The sequence below is a fragment of the Oryctolagus cuniculus genome, chromosome 7 (assembly GCF_051225735.1).
Source record: "Oryctolagus cuniculus isolate XC-2025 breed Fujian yellow rabbit chromosome 7, ASM5122573v1, whole genome shotgun sequence".
In the NCBI taxonomy this organism is placed as follows: Eukaryota; Metazoa; Chordata; class Mammalia; order Lagomorpha; family Leporidae; genus Oryctolagus; species Oryctolagus cuniculus.
Genome location: NC_142873.1, coordinates 46,568,659 through 46,581,488, shown reverse-complemented (window position 1 = coordinate 46,581,488; position 12,830 = coordinate 46,568,659). Strand labels below are relative to the sequence as shown.

The 12,830-nt window shown below is 44.1% G+C and overlaps 1 protein-coding gene and 1 pseudogene across 1 annotated transcript; both read right to left on the bottom strand.

Annotated features, from left to right (window-relative positions):
• Positions 1–4,907: 4,907 nt before the first annotated feature.
• On the bottom strand, positions 4,908–6,117 carry LOC108177605 (protein CDV3 homolog pseudogene; annotated as a pseudogene).
• A 577-nt stretch (positions 6,118–6,694) lies between these two features.
• TCHHL1 (trichohyalin like 1) lies at positions 6,695–11,027 on the bottom strand. The gene is made up of 2 exons (XM_002715352.6): positions 10,880–11,027; positions 6,695–10,425 (listed from the first exon to the last, which is right to left on the bottom strand). Exons 1-2 carry the CDS (start codon positions 11,009–11,011, stop codon positions 7,933–7,935), a joined length of 2,625 nt encoding a protein of 874 aa, XP_002715398.2. The 5' UTR covers positions 11,012–11,027; the 3' UTR covers positions 6,695–7,932.
• Positions 11,028–12,830: the final 1,803 nt, after the last annotated feature.

The following is a 12,830-nucleotide window of genomic DNA, read 5'->3' as shown; positions in this document are numbered from 1 at the left end:
TAACCAGTAGGAGGCACCTTGCATGGTGCTGTGGAGGCACGCCTTTTGGGTAGATACTAGGTGCTTCATGGAGCGTTGATTTCCGGGGTTTCTAGAGTTCAGAAATCAATCATGGAAGCATGCTAATTTCTTAGAGAGGTGACCTATCATCCGCAGTTTAAATTAGCTCTTCCTCTTGGTTTCTTCTCATTGCACTGATCAAAAGTGTGTAATTAGCCATTGCTTTGGTGTAGATTTTTAAAAATGACTCTCTTCCTCCATCAGACTGCATGCTCTATGGTCAAGAATTGTCTGTTTTGTTCATCACTGTGTACCTGCATGCATGGTGCGGTAGGTGGCCACTTTCTGAACTAATAGATGAATAGAATGCCTCCCCTACTTGGTACTATTCTAGGTCTCATGTTGAGTAGTAAACACGTACTTGTACATATTGAATACCTAACTAATACCAGAAAGTTTGCTGGGCACTTAGGATATATTTTTCTTTTGAAACAAATCTTATTATTGAAGTATAACACATGAATCATAAGTGTACAATTTGATGAATTATCACAAAGTAGGCATCAATCGTATAAAGAAATAGAGCTAGCAATTAACCCATGCCCCAGAAATCCCTGTCTTGCCTATCCTCTACCCCCACTCTCCTCACTAGTAACCATTTTCCTGACTTCTAATACAGTACTCAGTTGTCTCTTTTCTGGAACTTTATGTAAATGTAGCCATTCAACAGGAGGATTTTCTTTTGCTTAACATCATGTTTCTGAAGTTTTTCTCTGTTGTGGTATTTAGTTTAAAACAAATTTTTAGAAAATTTATCTTCACTTTATTTGAACGGCAGAGAGAGAAAAAGGGGGGAGAGATAGATAGATAGATAGATAGATCGATCTTCCATCCGCTGGTTCACTTCCCAAATGCTCACAACAGCCAGGGCTGGGGCAGGCTGAAGCTCGGAGTCCAGACTGTCACAATCCCGACAGGAATTTCACTTAGACCTCCATCCATTGTGGGACCTTACTCAACAGCACTCCCACTAGTTAGTTTTTGGTTTGTTAAATTAGGAGAATAAAGTATGCTTAATACAGAAAATTTTGAAAATATAGAACTCTGGAAAGAAGAAATGAAAATGACTTATAAATCTATATTCAAGAAATAAGCATTGTAGATATCAAGGTATATTTCCTGTCATTATGTTTGTCTACTTACACAGATTTTGAGTATAGTTGATACTCTGTATGAAGTTGTATCATTGTTTTCTATATAATGAGTTTTCCATATAATTGTAGATGCCTCACAAAAGCACAGTTTAGAAAGTATAATGCCATCAAGAGGATATTTAAAAATTTTCATAACCTGCTCTCATACTATTAGAAATTTGATTTTCTCTATTTTGTATTATAATCAATAATGATATTATAAACACGTTTGTGAAACTTTTATATTTTAGATTATCATTTGAGACTAGAAATAAATATTATGAATTAATTATTAAAATAGCATTTATTTGCATATGTATCAAGCTTAATTATAGAAAATTTGGGAAGTGAAGGAAATCTCAAAACAGGAAGTAAATGTCATTTAGGGTTGCTCTGACTAGAGACAACTATTTTTTTTTAAGATTTATTTATTTATTATTATTGAAAGTCAGAGTTACACAGAGAGAGAAGGAGAGGCAAAGAGAGAGAGAGAGATCTTCCATCTGCTGGTTAACTCCCTAAATGGCTGCAATGGCCAGAGCTGTGCTGATCCTAAGCTAGGAGCCAGGAGCTTCTTCTGGGTCTCCATGCGAGTGCAGGGGCCCAAGGACTTGGGCCATCTTCTACTGCTTTCCCAGGCCACAGCAGAGAGCTGGATTGGAAGTGGAGCAGCTGGGACTTGAACTGACATCCATATAGGATGCCGGCACTGGAGGAGGTGGCTTTACCCGCTATGCCACGGCGCTAGTCCTGAGACAACTATTGTTAAGCTTGGTCTCAGGGGCTGGCGCTTGGCATAGTAGTTTAAGCTTCCATATGGGCATCCATTCAAGTTCTAGCTGCTCCACTTCTGACCCAGCTCCCTGATAATGGCATGGGAAAGCAGTGGAAGGTGGCCCAAGTGCTTGGCCCCCTGCACCCACATGGGAGACCTGGAAGAAGCTCCTGGCTCCTGGCTTCAGATCAGCTTCACTCTGGCCATTGCAGCCACCTAGGGAGTGAACCAGCAGATCACTATCTGTCTCTCCCTCTCTCTGTCTGTAACTCTGACTCTCAAATAAATTTAAAAAAGACTGATCTCAGACTCTGCTTGTCTCCTACTCTGCCTCATAGTCTACCTACAATTTTATAAGCCTTCAAATGTTAGTGTCTGATGGATCCTTCCTCATTAACTAAATAACATCTTACCTCATTATTTCTACTGGTTTTTGTCACTATATAGGAACCATAAATTAGTTAACCATTTCCACAATTATTGACATTTTGGTTGTTTCTGGTTTTGCTGTCTTTAATATGCTAGGACTGTCTTTGAGATGAATCTATGTACATTCCTGCTTGTTTCCTTATAGCACTACCTTGGAGAACATTTAAACATTTTTCTCATACATTTGTTTCATTAACTTTGTTAATGTCCCAGATTTCTTCTTATTTTTTTTAAGATTTATTTTATTTATTTGAAAGAGTTACAGAGAGAGGTAGAGACAGAGAGAGAGGTCTTCTATCTGCTGGTTTACTCCCCAAATGGCCACAATGGCTGGAGCTGAGCCGATCTGAAGCCAGGAACCAGAAGCTTCTTCCAGGACTCCCATGTGGGTTCAGGGGCCTTAGAACTTGGGCCATTCTCTGCTGCTTTCCCAGGCACATTAGCAGGGAGCTGGAACGGAAGTGGAGCAGCTGGGACTCCAACTGATGCCCATATGGGATGCTAGCACTGTAGGCTGGGGTTTTAACCCACAGCGCCACAGCACTGGCCCCTGTTTCAGAGTTCTTGCGCTGCCAAATCATGTGAGAATCCAGAGAAAGAAATGGTACAACGGACAGCCCCATCCAACCATCATACAGTATCTGAAAACCTGATTCTTGAACATTTTGATGATTTCATAATCTTTTAAAAAATTATAACAAGAGTTGGAATTTAAAACTACTGCAGGGTTTCAAATTGCTGATAGAGTAAATAAAATCCCCTCATAATTAATCTCATTTCATTTCTCAATCATATAATTCTCTAATGAAATTTTGCTGGGAAAATGCATACTTCTCAGAGAATTCTTTGGATCAAGGTCCAAGAGATCATTTGTTAAGTTTTTGGTTTCTGAATTATATCTTCAGTTTAACCAGGAATTCCTTGTTTCTCATTTCATTATGCAACCCCCGCCCCCTCCTTTGGCTGGCTCAGCTACTCACCCTAATCTGCCCGCAGGTGCCTGGAGCGGTTGGCAGGTCCTGCCAGGTGGTACTGTAGCTCTCCTGGGCATCCATTCCTGCACCGACACTTTGATGGGAGACTGGACTCCTATGGAAAAATCCTCCCACGCTAGCATAGCTTTTCTCACCATTTGCTTCACTCTTGCCAGCAGCAAGTCTGCGACTCCTGCCCCTAGCAAAGGGATTTTCTGTCGAGAAGTCTAGACTGCGTCGAGTGGTCACAGGCCACACTGAAATATTCCTATTCAACCAAAGGGACAAAACTAGGAAATTGCTAGACTGCATCTTACTTGGTGCAAAGAAACTTTTCAGTAATCCTTGGTAGTTTCTACAAGTTCTCCCTTTTAAATACTAACTGCATTTTCTTACTTCACTAAGATTATTGACTTACTGTATATATCTCAAAGTAGCAACTGTGAAACAAATTTTATTTTGAATGTAATCCATTTGGATCATAAAGTTTAATGTTTATTTTAACAGCTTTACTTATACTAACATCTATAACTATATAGCTATTTCATTTTAAGTAACTTATTTATTATTAATATAAAGAGAACAGATTTTATACAGTTCATAGATTACAAGGACTAAGAACTACTGGATGTATTTTTTTAAAAGATTTATTTATTTTATTTGAAAGAGAAAGAAGGAGAGGCAGAGAGAGAGAGAGATCTTCCATCTGCTGGTTCATTCCCCAGGTGGTCACAATAGCCAGAGATGGGCCAATCTGAAGCCAGGAGCTAGGAGCTTCTTCCGGGTCTCACACGCGGGTACAGGGGCCCAAGGACTTGGGCCATCTTCCTCTGCTTTCCCATGTCATAGCAGAGAGCTGGATTGGAAGTGGAGCAGCCAGGACTCAAACTGGTGCCCATATGGGATGCCGACACTGCAGGTGGTGGCTTTACCCCCTACGCCACAGTGCCGGCCCCTACTGGATGTATTAAGCTGTACTTATTATAAAGAGAAGTCTTCTGTTTTCTGTTCTGACTCTCCAAATGAACAATATCCAGAAAAATAAAAAATGGATAATGGAGCTCATTGGGACAATCATTGCAACCACAGAGTGTCCAATATATATCTTTATATACTGTCCAAATATACTTAGCTCGCTGCTAAGTCTCTTCCATGGTTGAATATATATATATATATATATGTAAAGATATATAAAGATTTCTTATCAAAGATAGTGCAAAATTCATGAAACTTAAATGGGCTTAGCTGAGGTTGTCCTTGTGCCACTTTGAATGTCCAAGGACAGCTCAGTGATTCCCGTAGCTGAGCAGAAACCACTCTTTCCCCAGCCGTTTACTCCACGATCCAGACCTGGTTCACAGGAAGCCTTACTAGCACTGTGGGAGAGCCTCCAGCACCCAAGCCCTTTACATCTAAGGCAGTGTAGTCCTACTCGTAGGGATTGGCAAAATCACGACACATTTCACAATTTTAATGCATCTTTCTGTTTATTTGGTTAACTAAGCAATATGCTCTGTCAAAGAACTTATTCCAAGTCAAAGCAGAAAAGGCCTTAATGTGGACTACAAGAAAAACACCACGCAAATAAAAAAATTGCTAAAAGAAACAAAATTATCCCCACCCCCATCCTCTTTTCGATTTTGTGGACTCAAGTGGGTTGTTGGTTTGCAGTTACCTTAGCACACAGAATCACAGCCCTACATGGCTGATCTGGACACAGCAGTTCCTTATAGAGCGGCATCTTCCAGGAAGCCTCACGTGGCCACAGCCTGCTACACAGGGTATTTCTTATGGGTGGGGCAAAGGACAGTTTAATTAAGGTCACTTACATCTTCATCTTTTACCCGGATGGCTGATCTGCGGATTTCTGGTAGGAATCCAGTAGAGCTGTTTCAAGGTTCACAGCAACACTTAACAGCTGTAACCTCATATCCAGAAGCTGTGATCCTCATGAAATCCACAACGAGGGCAGCAAGCCCGAGACAGTCAACCAAGGCTCAGTGTTTCCTGCTGCCCACAGGCGTGGCAGTGGACTGCAGCGATGCAAACTGCGTCTCGCTGTGTGTTTCTGGCGGTCCCGTGTTGTTTTCCTTGTTGCATAAACCCGGCGCCAGGTGGCCTATGCACACTGCTAGTCTTCTCTGGTTCTGGAGTTTCTGCAACAATTACTGAAGCAGGAGGTGCTGGAGTTGTTTTATTCCAGGGACCTGAAGATTTTTTCTAGATCACTGCCACCATCTCCATCTTCTTCCCAGTTTTTATCTGGGTCTTCTCTCTTTTCTCTATCGTCTTCTACTTTTTCACTTATTTGCATTGCCTGAACTCTGAAGCCACTGATCCATCCATTTTTGCTCCATTTATTTCCACTCATCTTCACCCTTCCCCACGGCCTTGGTGGTGGCCTCCTGAACCCATGGTCCCCCTCCTACTCTGCTGCCCACAGGGTGCGTGGCTCTGCTGTTCCCACCTCAGCCCCTGCCATGCTGGGCAGCTCTGTTCCTGCTTCTTGTCCTTGTTGGCGAAGACGTTGTCCAGCTCACTGCTAAGTCTCTTCCATGGCCATGGCTGTTAGGTCTGGATTTCAAGTATTTTTGATGCATGTTATTGACTGTCTTTCAGAAAGATTGTACTCATTTACACTACTGTCAGCCAGGCTTGAGGGTTCTTGTTCCCCACACTCTCAACCTTACTGTATAGTTACTACAAACAAGCAAGCAATCTTCCTTACTAATTTGATAAGCAATGAACAAAAACCCATTTTTGCTTGCATTTCCTTGAAGCCTAGTGAAGATGGCAAAGTTTATCAGCCATCCGTCTGGCTTCTTTTGTGAATTTACTGTTCACAGGCTGTCATTTTTCTGACCTGGATACACATTGCCCAGTTGCATGCCAAGGGCTGGTTAGTTTATGCTCTTTTTTTGTGAGTTGTTTCTTCCCCCTTGCTCATTTAAAGAAATTTCTTTTCTTTTCTTTCTTTCTTTTTTATACCCAGATATTCATTTGTATTTGAAAGTGGAGGGAAAAGAGCTGAATATGTTAGAGGGGAGGATATACATGGATTTTAGGCTCTAAAAGAGATATAAATTGGAAGAATATTGAGCCTCCAAGGCGGAATGAAATAGGGGATGGGGTATTAGATTCTTTTTGGTTTCAGGAAACATTATACAACAACTATCCCCAGGTCATTACTAAACTCTAAGAACATAATCCTTTCATTATGATTTTCTTTGAGAAAACACAAATAACTGAGATTGTTTTTGTTTCTGATCAGTGTCTCCAAGGCAAGAGAGAATGACAGAAAAATAATGAACCAACAAAGTAAATTGTTCATGCGATTATTTAATTATCAGTTTTAATTCAATGCCATCAGCAAACTATATAGGTAAATGCTTAGTAGACTGGATTATTGGCTACAAGAATTTCTTACGGAACCAAGCATACTTTTTTTTTTTTTTTTGACAGGCAGAGTTAGACAGTGAGAGAGAGAGAGAGAGAGAGAGAGAGAGAGAGAGAGAAAGGTCTTCCTTTTCCATTGGTTCACCCCCAAATGGCCACTACAGCTGGCGAGCTGCACCAATCCAAAGCCAGGAGCCAGGTGCTTCCTCCTGGTCTCCCATGCAGGTGTAGGGCCCAAGTACCTGGGCCATCCTCCACTGCCTTCCCGGGCCACAGCAGAGAGTTGGACTGGAAGAGGAGCAACTGGGACAGAATTCAGAGCCCCAACTGGGACTAGAACCCGGGGTGCCGGCACCGCAGGCGGAGAATTAACCAAGTGAGCCGTGGCGCCGGCCCAAGCATACTTTATATCTTCTTTCTCTCATATAATTATTCTGATTGCTTATTTGAACCAGAGGCTATGAAAAGGTTTTATAAGGAGTAGGGTTTATTGGAATCTGTTGAATGCATAAATGAACAAATGAATCCAAAGAACAGATTCAGCAGGATTTGGATATGAGCAAAGAATCATGCATTTAATCTGGTACTAGAAATTATAATTATTTCTAGGTTATGGTGATATCTGAACTTATTTTGAGGGCTAACATTTTAGGATGAACTAGAAATCCCTCTAGAAAATGTCATAAAGCAGAATAATCTGTGTCTATACATTAATATTGATGACTAGAAGATCATATTGCTGTCTCATAACCTCCTACTGCTGCATTTTAAAAAGCCAAGAGAAAAGATGAAGAAATTGTAACCTGCTAAAGATGTGGAAGGGTTTTTGTTTCTGTTTTTAGTGCCAGGTAAATTGAGATAAATTGTTCATGAGTATGTCCATTTTGGCACACAATAGTAGCACCATATGGTGGGATTTTTACCAACTGTATCTTTTTGGTCAGACAATTCTTCGATGGTGGTTTGCCCTGCTGAATACATTATTATTTCTTGGGAAAGAAATGTAAAGGATTTGAAATCTGCCTCTGAGCGTTTATCTGCGTTGGAATCTCTGCGTGAGTATTGAGGGTGATCAGGAAGGAAGAAATCTGGGGCATGCAAAGACGTATGAAGTCCCTTGTAACTTCTCCGGTGATGAAGATTACCATTCATCGCGTTTTGCTGGTCACTCCCTATGTGGTACTGGTTCCTCTCTCTGAGGGCGACCCTGCTTATCTTCTGAGGCCCACGGAGCTGATGTCTGATCCTCATCAGGCAGAAATTCCCTGGTGAGCTGTTGTGATGCTTGACTGTGGTTGAAAAAGGCAGGACAGTCTGAGTTCTTATTGGTGAGAAACGCCCTCGGCTGTATCTTCTGGAGCTCTTGGTCCAACGTGTGGGCTGTCTTATCTTGGTTTTGAAGCTCCTCTTGGGTAATGTGTGTTTGCTCCAGTAACTTCTCTTGCACGTACTGGTACAGTGGACTGGAACGAACTGTGGCTGTCTCCCTGGAAGAAGGCTTTTGGGCTGTCCACATCCTCTGTTCAAGGCCTGGCCATGGGACTGCAGAGGCATAGTCTTTCTTAGTTGGATTTTGTTGGTCATCATGTCCTCCTGCCAGCTGATGGGGATGTCCATCCTCCTCCTCCAATATTGCAGGTTCCTCTGTTTCAAAACGTGTCTTGGGGGAGGCTGAGTTGTGCTCATCCAGGCGTTTTAACAGAGCCTCTTGGGTCTCTGATGCACCCTCTTCCTCTTCTCTGGTTCTTGGGCCCTGGATCTTTAGTTGTCTTCTACCATCTGCCTTCTCAGGGAGCTGCATTAAGGAACACTGGTCACTGAAGTCTGCATCCAGGGCTGCCGAGATGTCTGTCCTCAGAGACTTTGTGTTTTCACCCCTGTCTGTGGACTCTTGTGTCTCTGAGTGTCCATCAGGCTGCACAGCTGCACCTGGACCTTTGAGCCCCGAGCCTTGACTTCTGCGTTCTCTGGCAGCCGGTTCCTGGCCCTCGGCAAGCTGCACACCTTCTCCTTCTGCTGACAGCACCGCCACCTCCTGGGCTCTGTTTCTCTCACCTGGGGCTTCCTGCTTCTGAGTGTCTGGGTTATCATTGTGACTTCCTTTCTCAGGCTCTCCATGTGGGTCTTCCTGACCCTGGGACTCCCCTGGCACAGGCAGCCCACCTGTCTTGGAGCTCTGGTCACCTTCCTCTGGAGCCAGGCCGTGGGGAGTTCCAGAAGTCCCCTCTTCATCCTGTGTAACCTGTGACTCAGGCTCCTCGTCCCCACAGCCATCGTCTGCGGCGGCTGGGTTGTCGCGGGTCTCAACGACTCCACCGTTTTCTGCTCCAGGCTGGTGCTCAGGTGGCACAGACTCTTCTGTTCTTTCTCTTGCTCTGGGGGTCCCTTTAGCTGCAGGGCCATTTTTGCTGTTCACAGATTCTTCCTCTGGGCTTTCCTCAGGGTATTTTCCCTCAATTTCAGGGCTATTCTGATTTCTGTCTTCTGAGATCAGATCTTGTGACTCGGAGCCTTTCTCAGCATCTTTTTCTTTTGTTGATCCCTGTAGTTTCTGATCCTTTTCATCTTGTGTTCGGGCTTCCAGGGCTGGCGGCTGAGTTTTCCTCTGCTGTTCTTTCTGCCTTGCTGATCCATGGGGCTGAAGACTTCCTCCCTCCTTCCTTTCAGCTCTAATGCCCAGTGTTTCTGAAACACCGTGGACTGGAAGTTTCTGTGTTTCATGCTCCCTTTCGTGTGCTGGTGGTTCTTGGGCCTCAGACGCTTCACCATAACCATCAAGCACATCAGAGCTCCTGGTGCCGGATGGTGTCCCGGCAGCAGCCTTGCCGGGTTGTTCCATCTCAGACGTTCTGCTCCCGTCCTCTGGGTCAGCTGACTTCTGTGTCAGAGAGGGTTTCCTGGCAGAGGTGCGTTCTGGCAGGTCAGCCCGCTCTGCACGGGGTTCAACTCCTTGCAGGGGCGGGCCTTGTGATTTCGAGTGTTTCTTAGTACCCTTTTTTGCAGCAACTTCCTGGTTTTCAGATGGTCTCTGTGTTGTTTCTTGTTGTTGTTTCAAGTTCTGTTCCTCTTCTCCCTGCTGGTCTCTTGTCTTGGTGCCCCTTTGCTCCCTGGCTGGTTTATCTCCTTCCCTGGGGATCTCCCTAGTCTGTGCCTCCCTCTTTGTAGGACTGCTAGTCTCTTCTGATCCTGATAATGACTCACTTGTTTTAAGTTGGGCTCCATTATCCTCTGTTGCTAGTACCTTTGGAGCTGCTTCCTGATTTTGTTCATCTGCTTCTAGCTGTTGGATTTTCACGTCATTCTGCTCAGAAGTTTCTCCTGGCAGGTTGTGAGTCTTGCTGCCTCCCTGTGGGTCCCCTCTATGGCGTCCAGCTACCCTACTTTCTTCAGTGCTGAGCTCAGCTGATGATGTCACAACCTTGTCTTGAGTTGGCAGAGTTCCCCCTGTCTGCTGACCATTTCTGGTAGTCACCTGAAGATCCACAGTGTGTGGGTTAAGCACCTGTCTTGGTTCTGAATTCAGTAATGATTGCATGTCAAAATAACAGAGGTTCAGCAAGTTGAATATCACCAGAACAAATTCATCAAAACTAATGGTGTCGGCACTGTCAATACCCAGAAGATTCAAATTTCTCTGCACAGCATGAATGACATGTGGCTGCATAAAAACACAGAGAGAAATCAGCCAATCAGGTGCCCCGACTGTCTGCGTCTCCCATGAATCCTCCCTTTTTTTTTGACCCTCATTCCTCAGGATCTAGTAACATTTCCCCAAACAGAAGTGCTCTTTGGCTCTGGATGCCGCTTCTCATCAGAGAGCTATGACTTAAAGGAGCCCTTAGAGCACTTGTGATTGCATCAGATGCCTAATAGCTCCTCTCAGGAGTTGCTTTGCTGAAGGTCTAGTTCCATTGAGGAAAACCTCATTTCCTCTGCAAGATTCATTAAGCAATGCACAAAACAGGAATCTGAGGCTGCCAACGCTGTCCAGAAGTCAGAAAATGAATGGTGGTCAAGTATCAAATGGACAGGGTTCACTTGTACCCATCTTGCTTGGGTGATAGGGAAAGAGCAGATGAGGAAGAATTTCTACAGCTCAGTGAGCACCTCACCTGGATAGAGTCCGCAAGCTCGCCCTGGAGCAGCTGCTCCAGCTCTCTGTGGGTCAGCGTAGCCTTGTCCTCGCTGGCGTACTTGTGGAACGTCTCCATTACACAGAGGACACCTCTCAGGAGCCGAGGCATCTTTGCAAGCTCAGAGAGACTGTGTGAGGAAGAACAAACATTGCTCATTTCCTAGGATGGGTTCCCTCAGAAAGGGGAGAGCAAGATGGTCCTTCTGTCTGTATCCTAAAACTTTGTATCTGAACTCCAGGGGTGGTTTGATTCTGCAGCAGGCACTGTGGTAGGTATTAGAAGAGGCACTTCTCCTCCTGCTCTGAGGTAAACACTCACATTTGTGTGTTCAGAGAAAGCTTACTGCAAAAAGGAGGGTGAGAAAGAACGTGAGTGTAAGTAGTGAAAGGTGCAAATGAAGCGAACAGAGTGGGACCCGTCCTGGCAGTCTCATCGGAGATGGTCCACTAGCCTTCCTCTTGCTGGGGCTCTGTCCCACCTCCTCTGCTTAGGAAACTCTAATTTCCAAGGTTAGTAAAGTTTCTAGACAAAAGAGAAGGAACACCATGAAAATCAGCTCCTATGTTTGTAGGGAGAAGAATCTTTTAACCAAGAAGACATGGTTCCATGTGAACTCATTGGTAAGATCAAGTCTCCACCCCTCAATCATTACCCATCATTTAAATAACTCTCCATTTTCACTTTAATACAGATATGAGTTCTGTGTCTTGTTAAGCAGTGTTCATGTCTGTATCATCCAAACAGTTTAGTAGTTTTCTAAAAAAGAAAACGACCAAAGAAGTTCCATAAGCAAGGAAAAGAATTTGTGTGGCTTGAGCTCCCAGTCTACCTTTACGAACAGGGGCTGGCCTTGAGCCCGTTTCCTCTGAAATCCTCACACAAGCTTGTGCAGAAGCAAAGCAGCAGCCTGGAATAAGTACGCCCAAGCAGACGATCAGTGAGACTTACCTGGTTCACGGGTGAGAGCGAGTGCGACGTGGGTAGCGGGCTGTGTGCCGACAGTGTGTGCTGGGACCTTTTATTGAGGTCCTAATTGCACACTTAAGAAGGAGACACCCTCCGGCTCTGATGACCTGACTCCTCACCACCAAACCCAGCCTCCACTCCTTCTTGGCTGTTGGCACGTCTTCTTTTTACTTTCCTCTTCAGGCAGCTTCAGTGAAATCTTGGCTGTAGACTTATCCAAAGGAAGGGAAGGGGGGATCCTGTTCTGTTCACTGACCTTTGCAGGTTTTAGGTCTGAGGATTCATCAGAGTGGTGTTGCCTTTTCTTTCCTTTTAACCTAAGGACACAATGACATTGCTGTTTGTCAAATCATAGGGCAGGCAGAGATCTCAGAAGTCATCTGATTCCTATTGCTGCCCACAGGATGGCCTGTATTTGACCCTACCTTGAAACATGGGTAAGAATCATGTGTTCAAAAATAAAAGCCCCATTTAGTCATGTGATACAGTGGGGCTGCTAGGTGACTCAAGGATTTCAATGCTCTGCTCTCCTTGCCCAGAGGCAGTGTTATAGGGAAAAAAAATCTCTTGCTGGCCGTGCAGGACCTTGCTTACCTAAGATGTGCTATTTTTAAAATGTAATTGATATCTGCTTTTAAAAACCATTTTCGTAATCCAAGGACCTTAGAAATGGGTGCCTATATTACTGTGTTCTCTCTGTAAAGGAGAAAGGGGGGGGGTATGGAAGCTGTAAGGAAGGAAGTGAGTCTGAGATGATGAACTGGAAAAGTGTTTTTATTACATCTTAGGTCTGGGTCTCTCTTAGTAGAGAGTATATAATTAAAAATTTTAAAAAATTATGTGATAGGCACAGTTAGGGAGAGCGGAGAGAGAGAGAGAGAGAGAGAGAGAGAGAAAGATCTTCCATCTGCTGGTTCACTCCCCAAATGGCTGCAGGGATTAGGGCTGGGTCAGACTGAAG

What these genes read in the sequence shown, in the direction of transcription:
- TCHHL1 (XM_002715352.6), bottom strand. Translation starts at nt 11,011, where the DNA reads ATGCCTCGGCTCCTGAGAGGTGTCCTCTGTGTAATGGAGACGTTCCAC. An exon ending in AGCTTGCGGACTCTATCCAG is followed by an intron (nt 10,426 to 10,879) that starts GTGAGGTGCTCA and finishes GTTTTTATGCAG; the next exon opens with CCACATGTCATTCATGCTGT.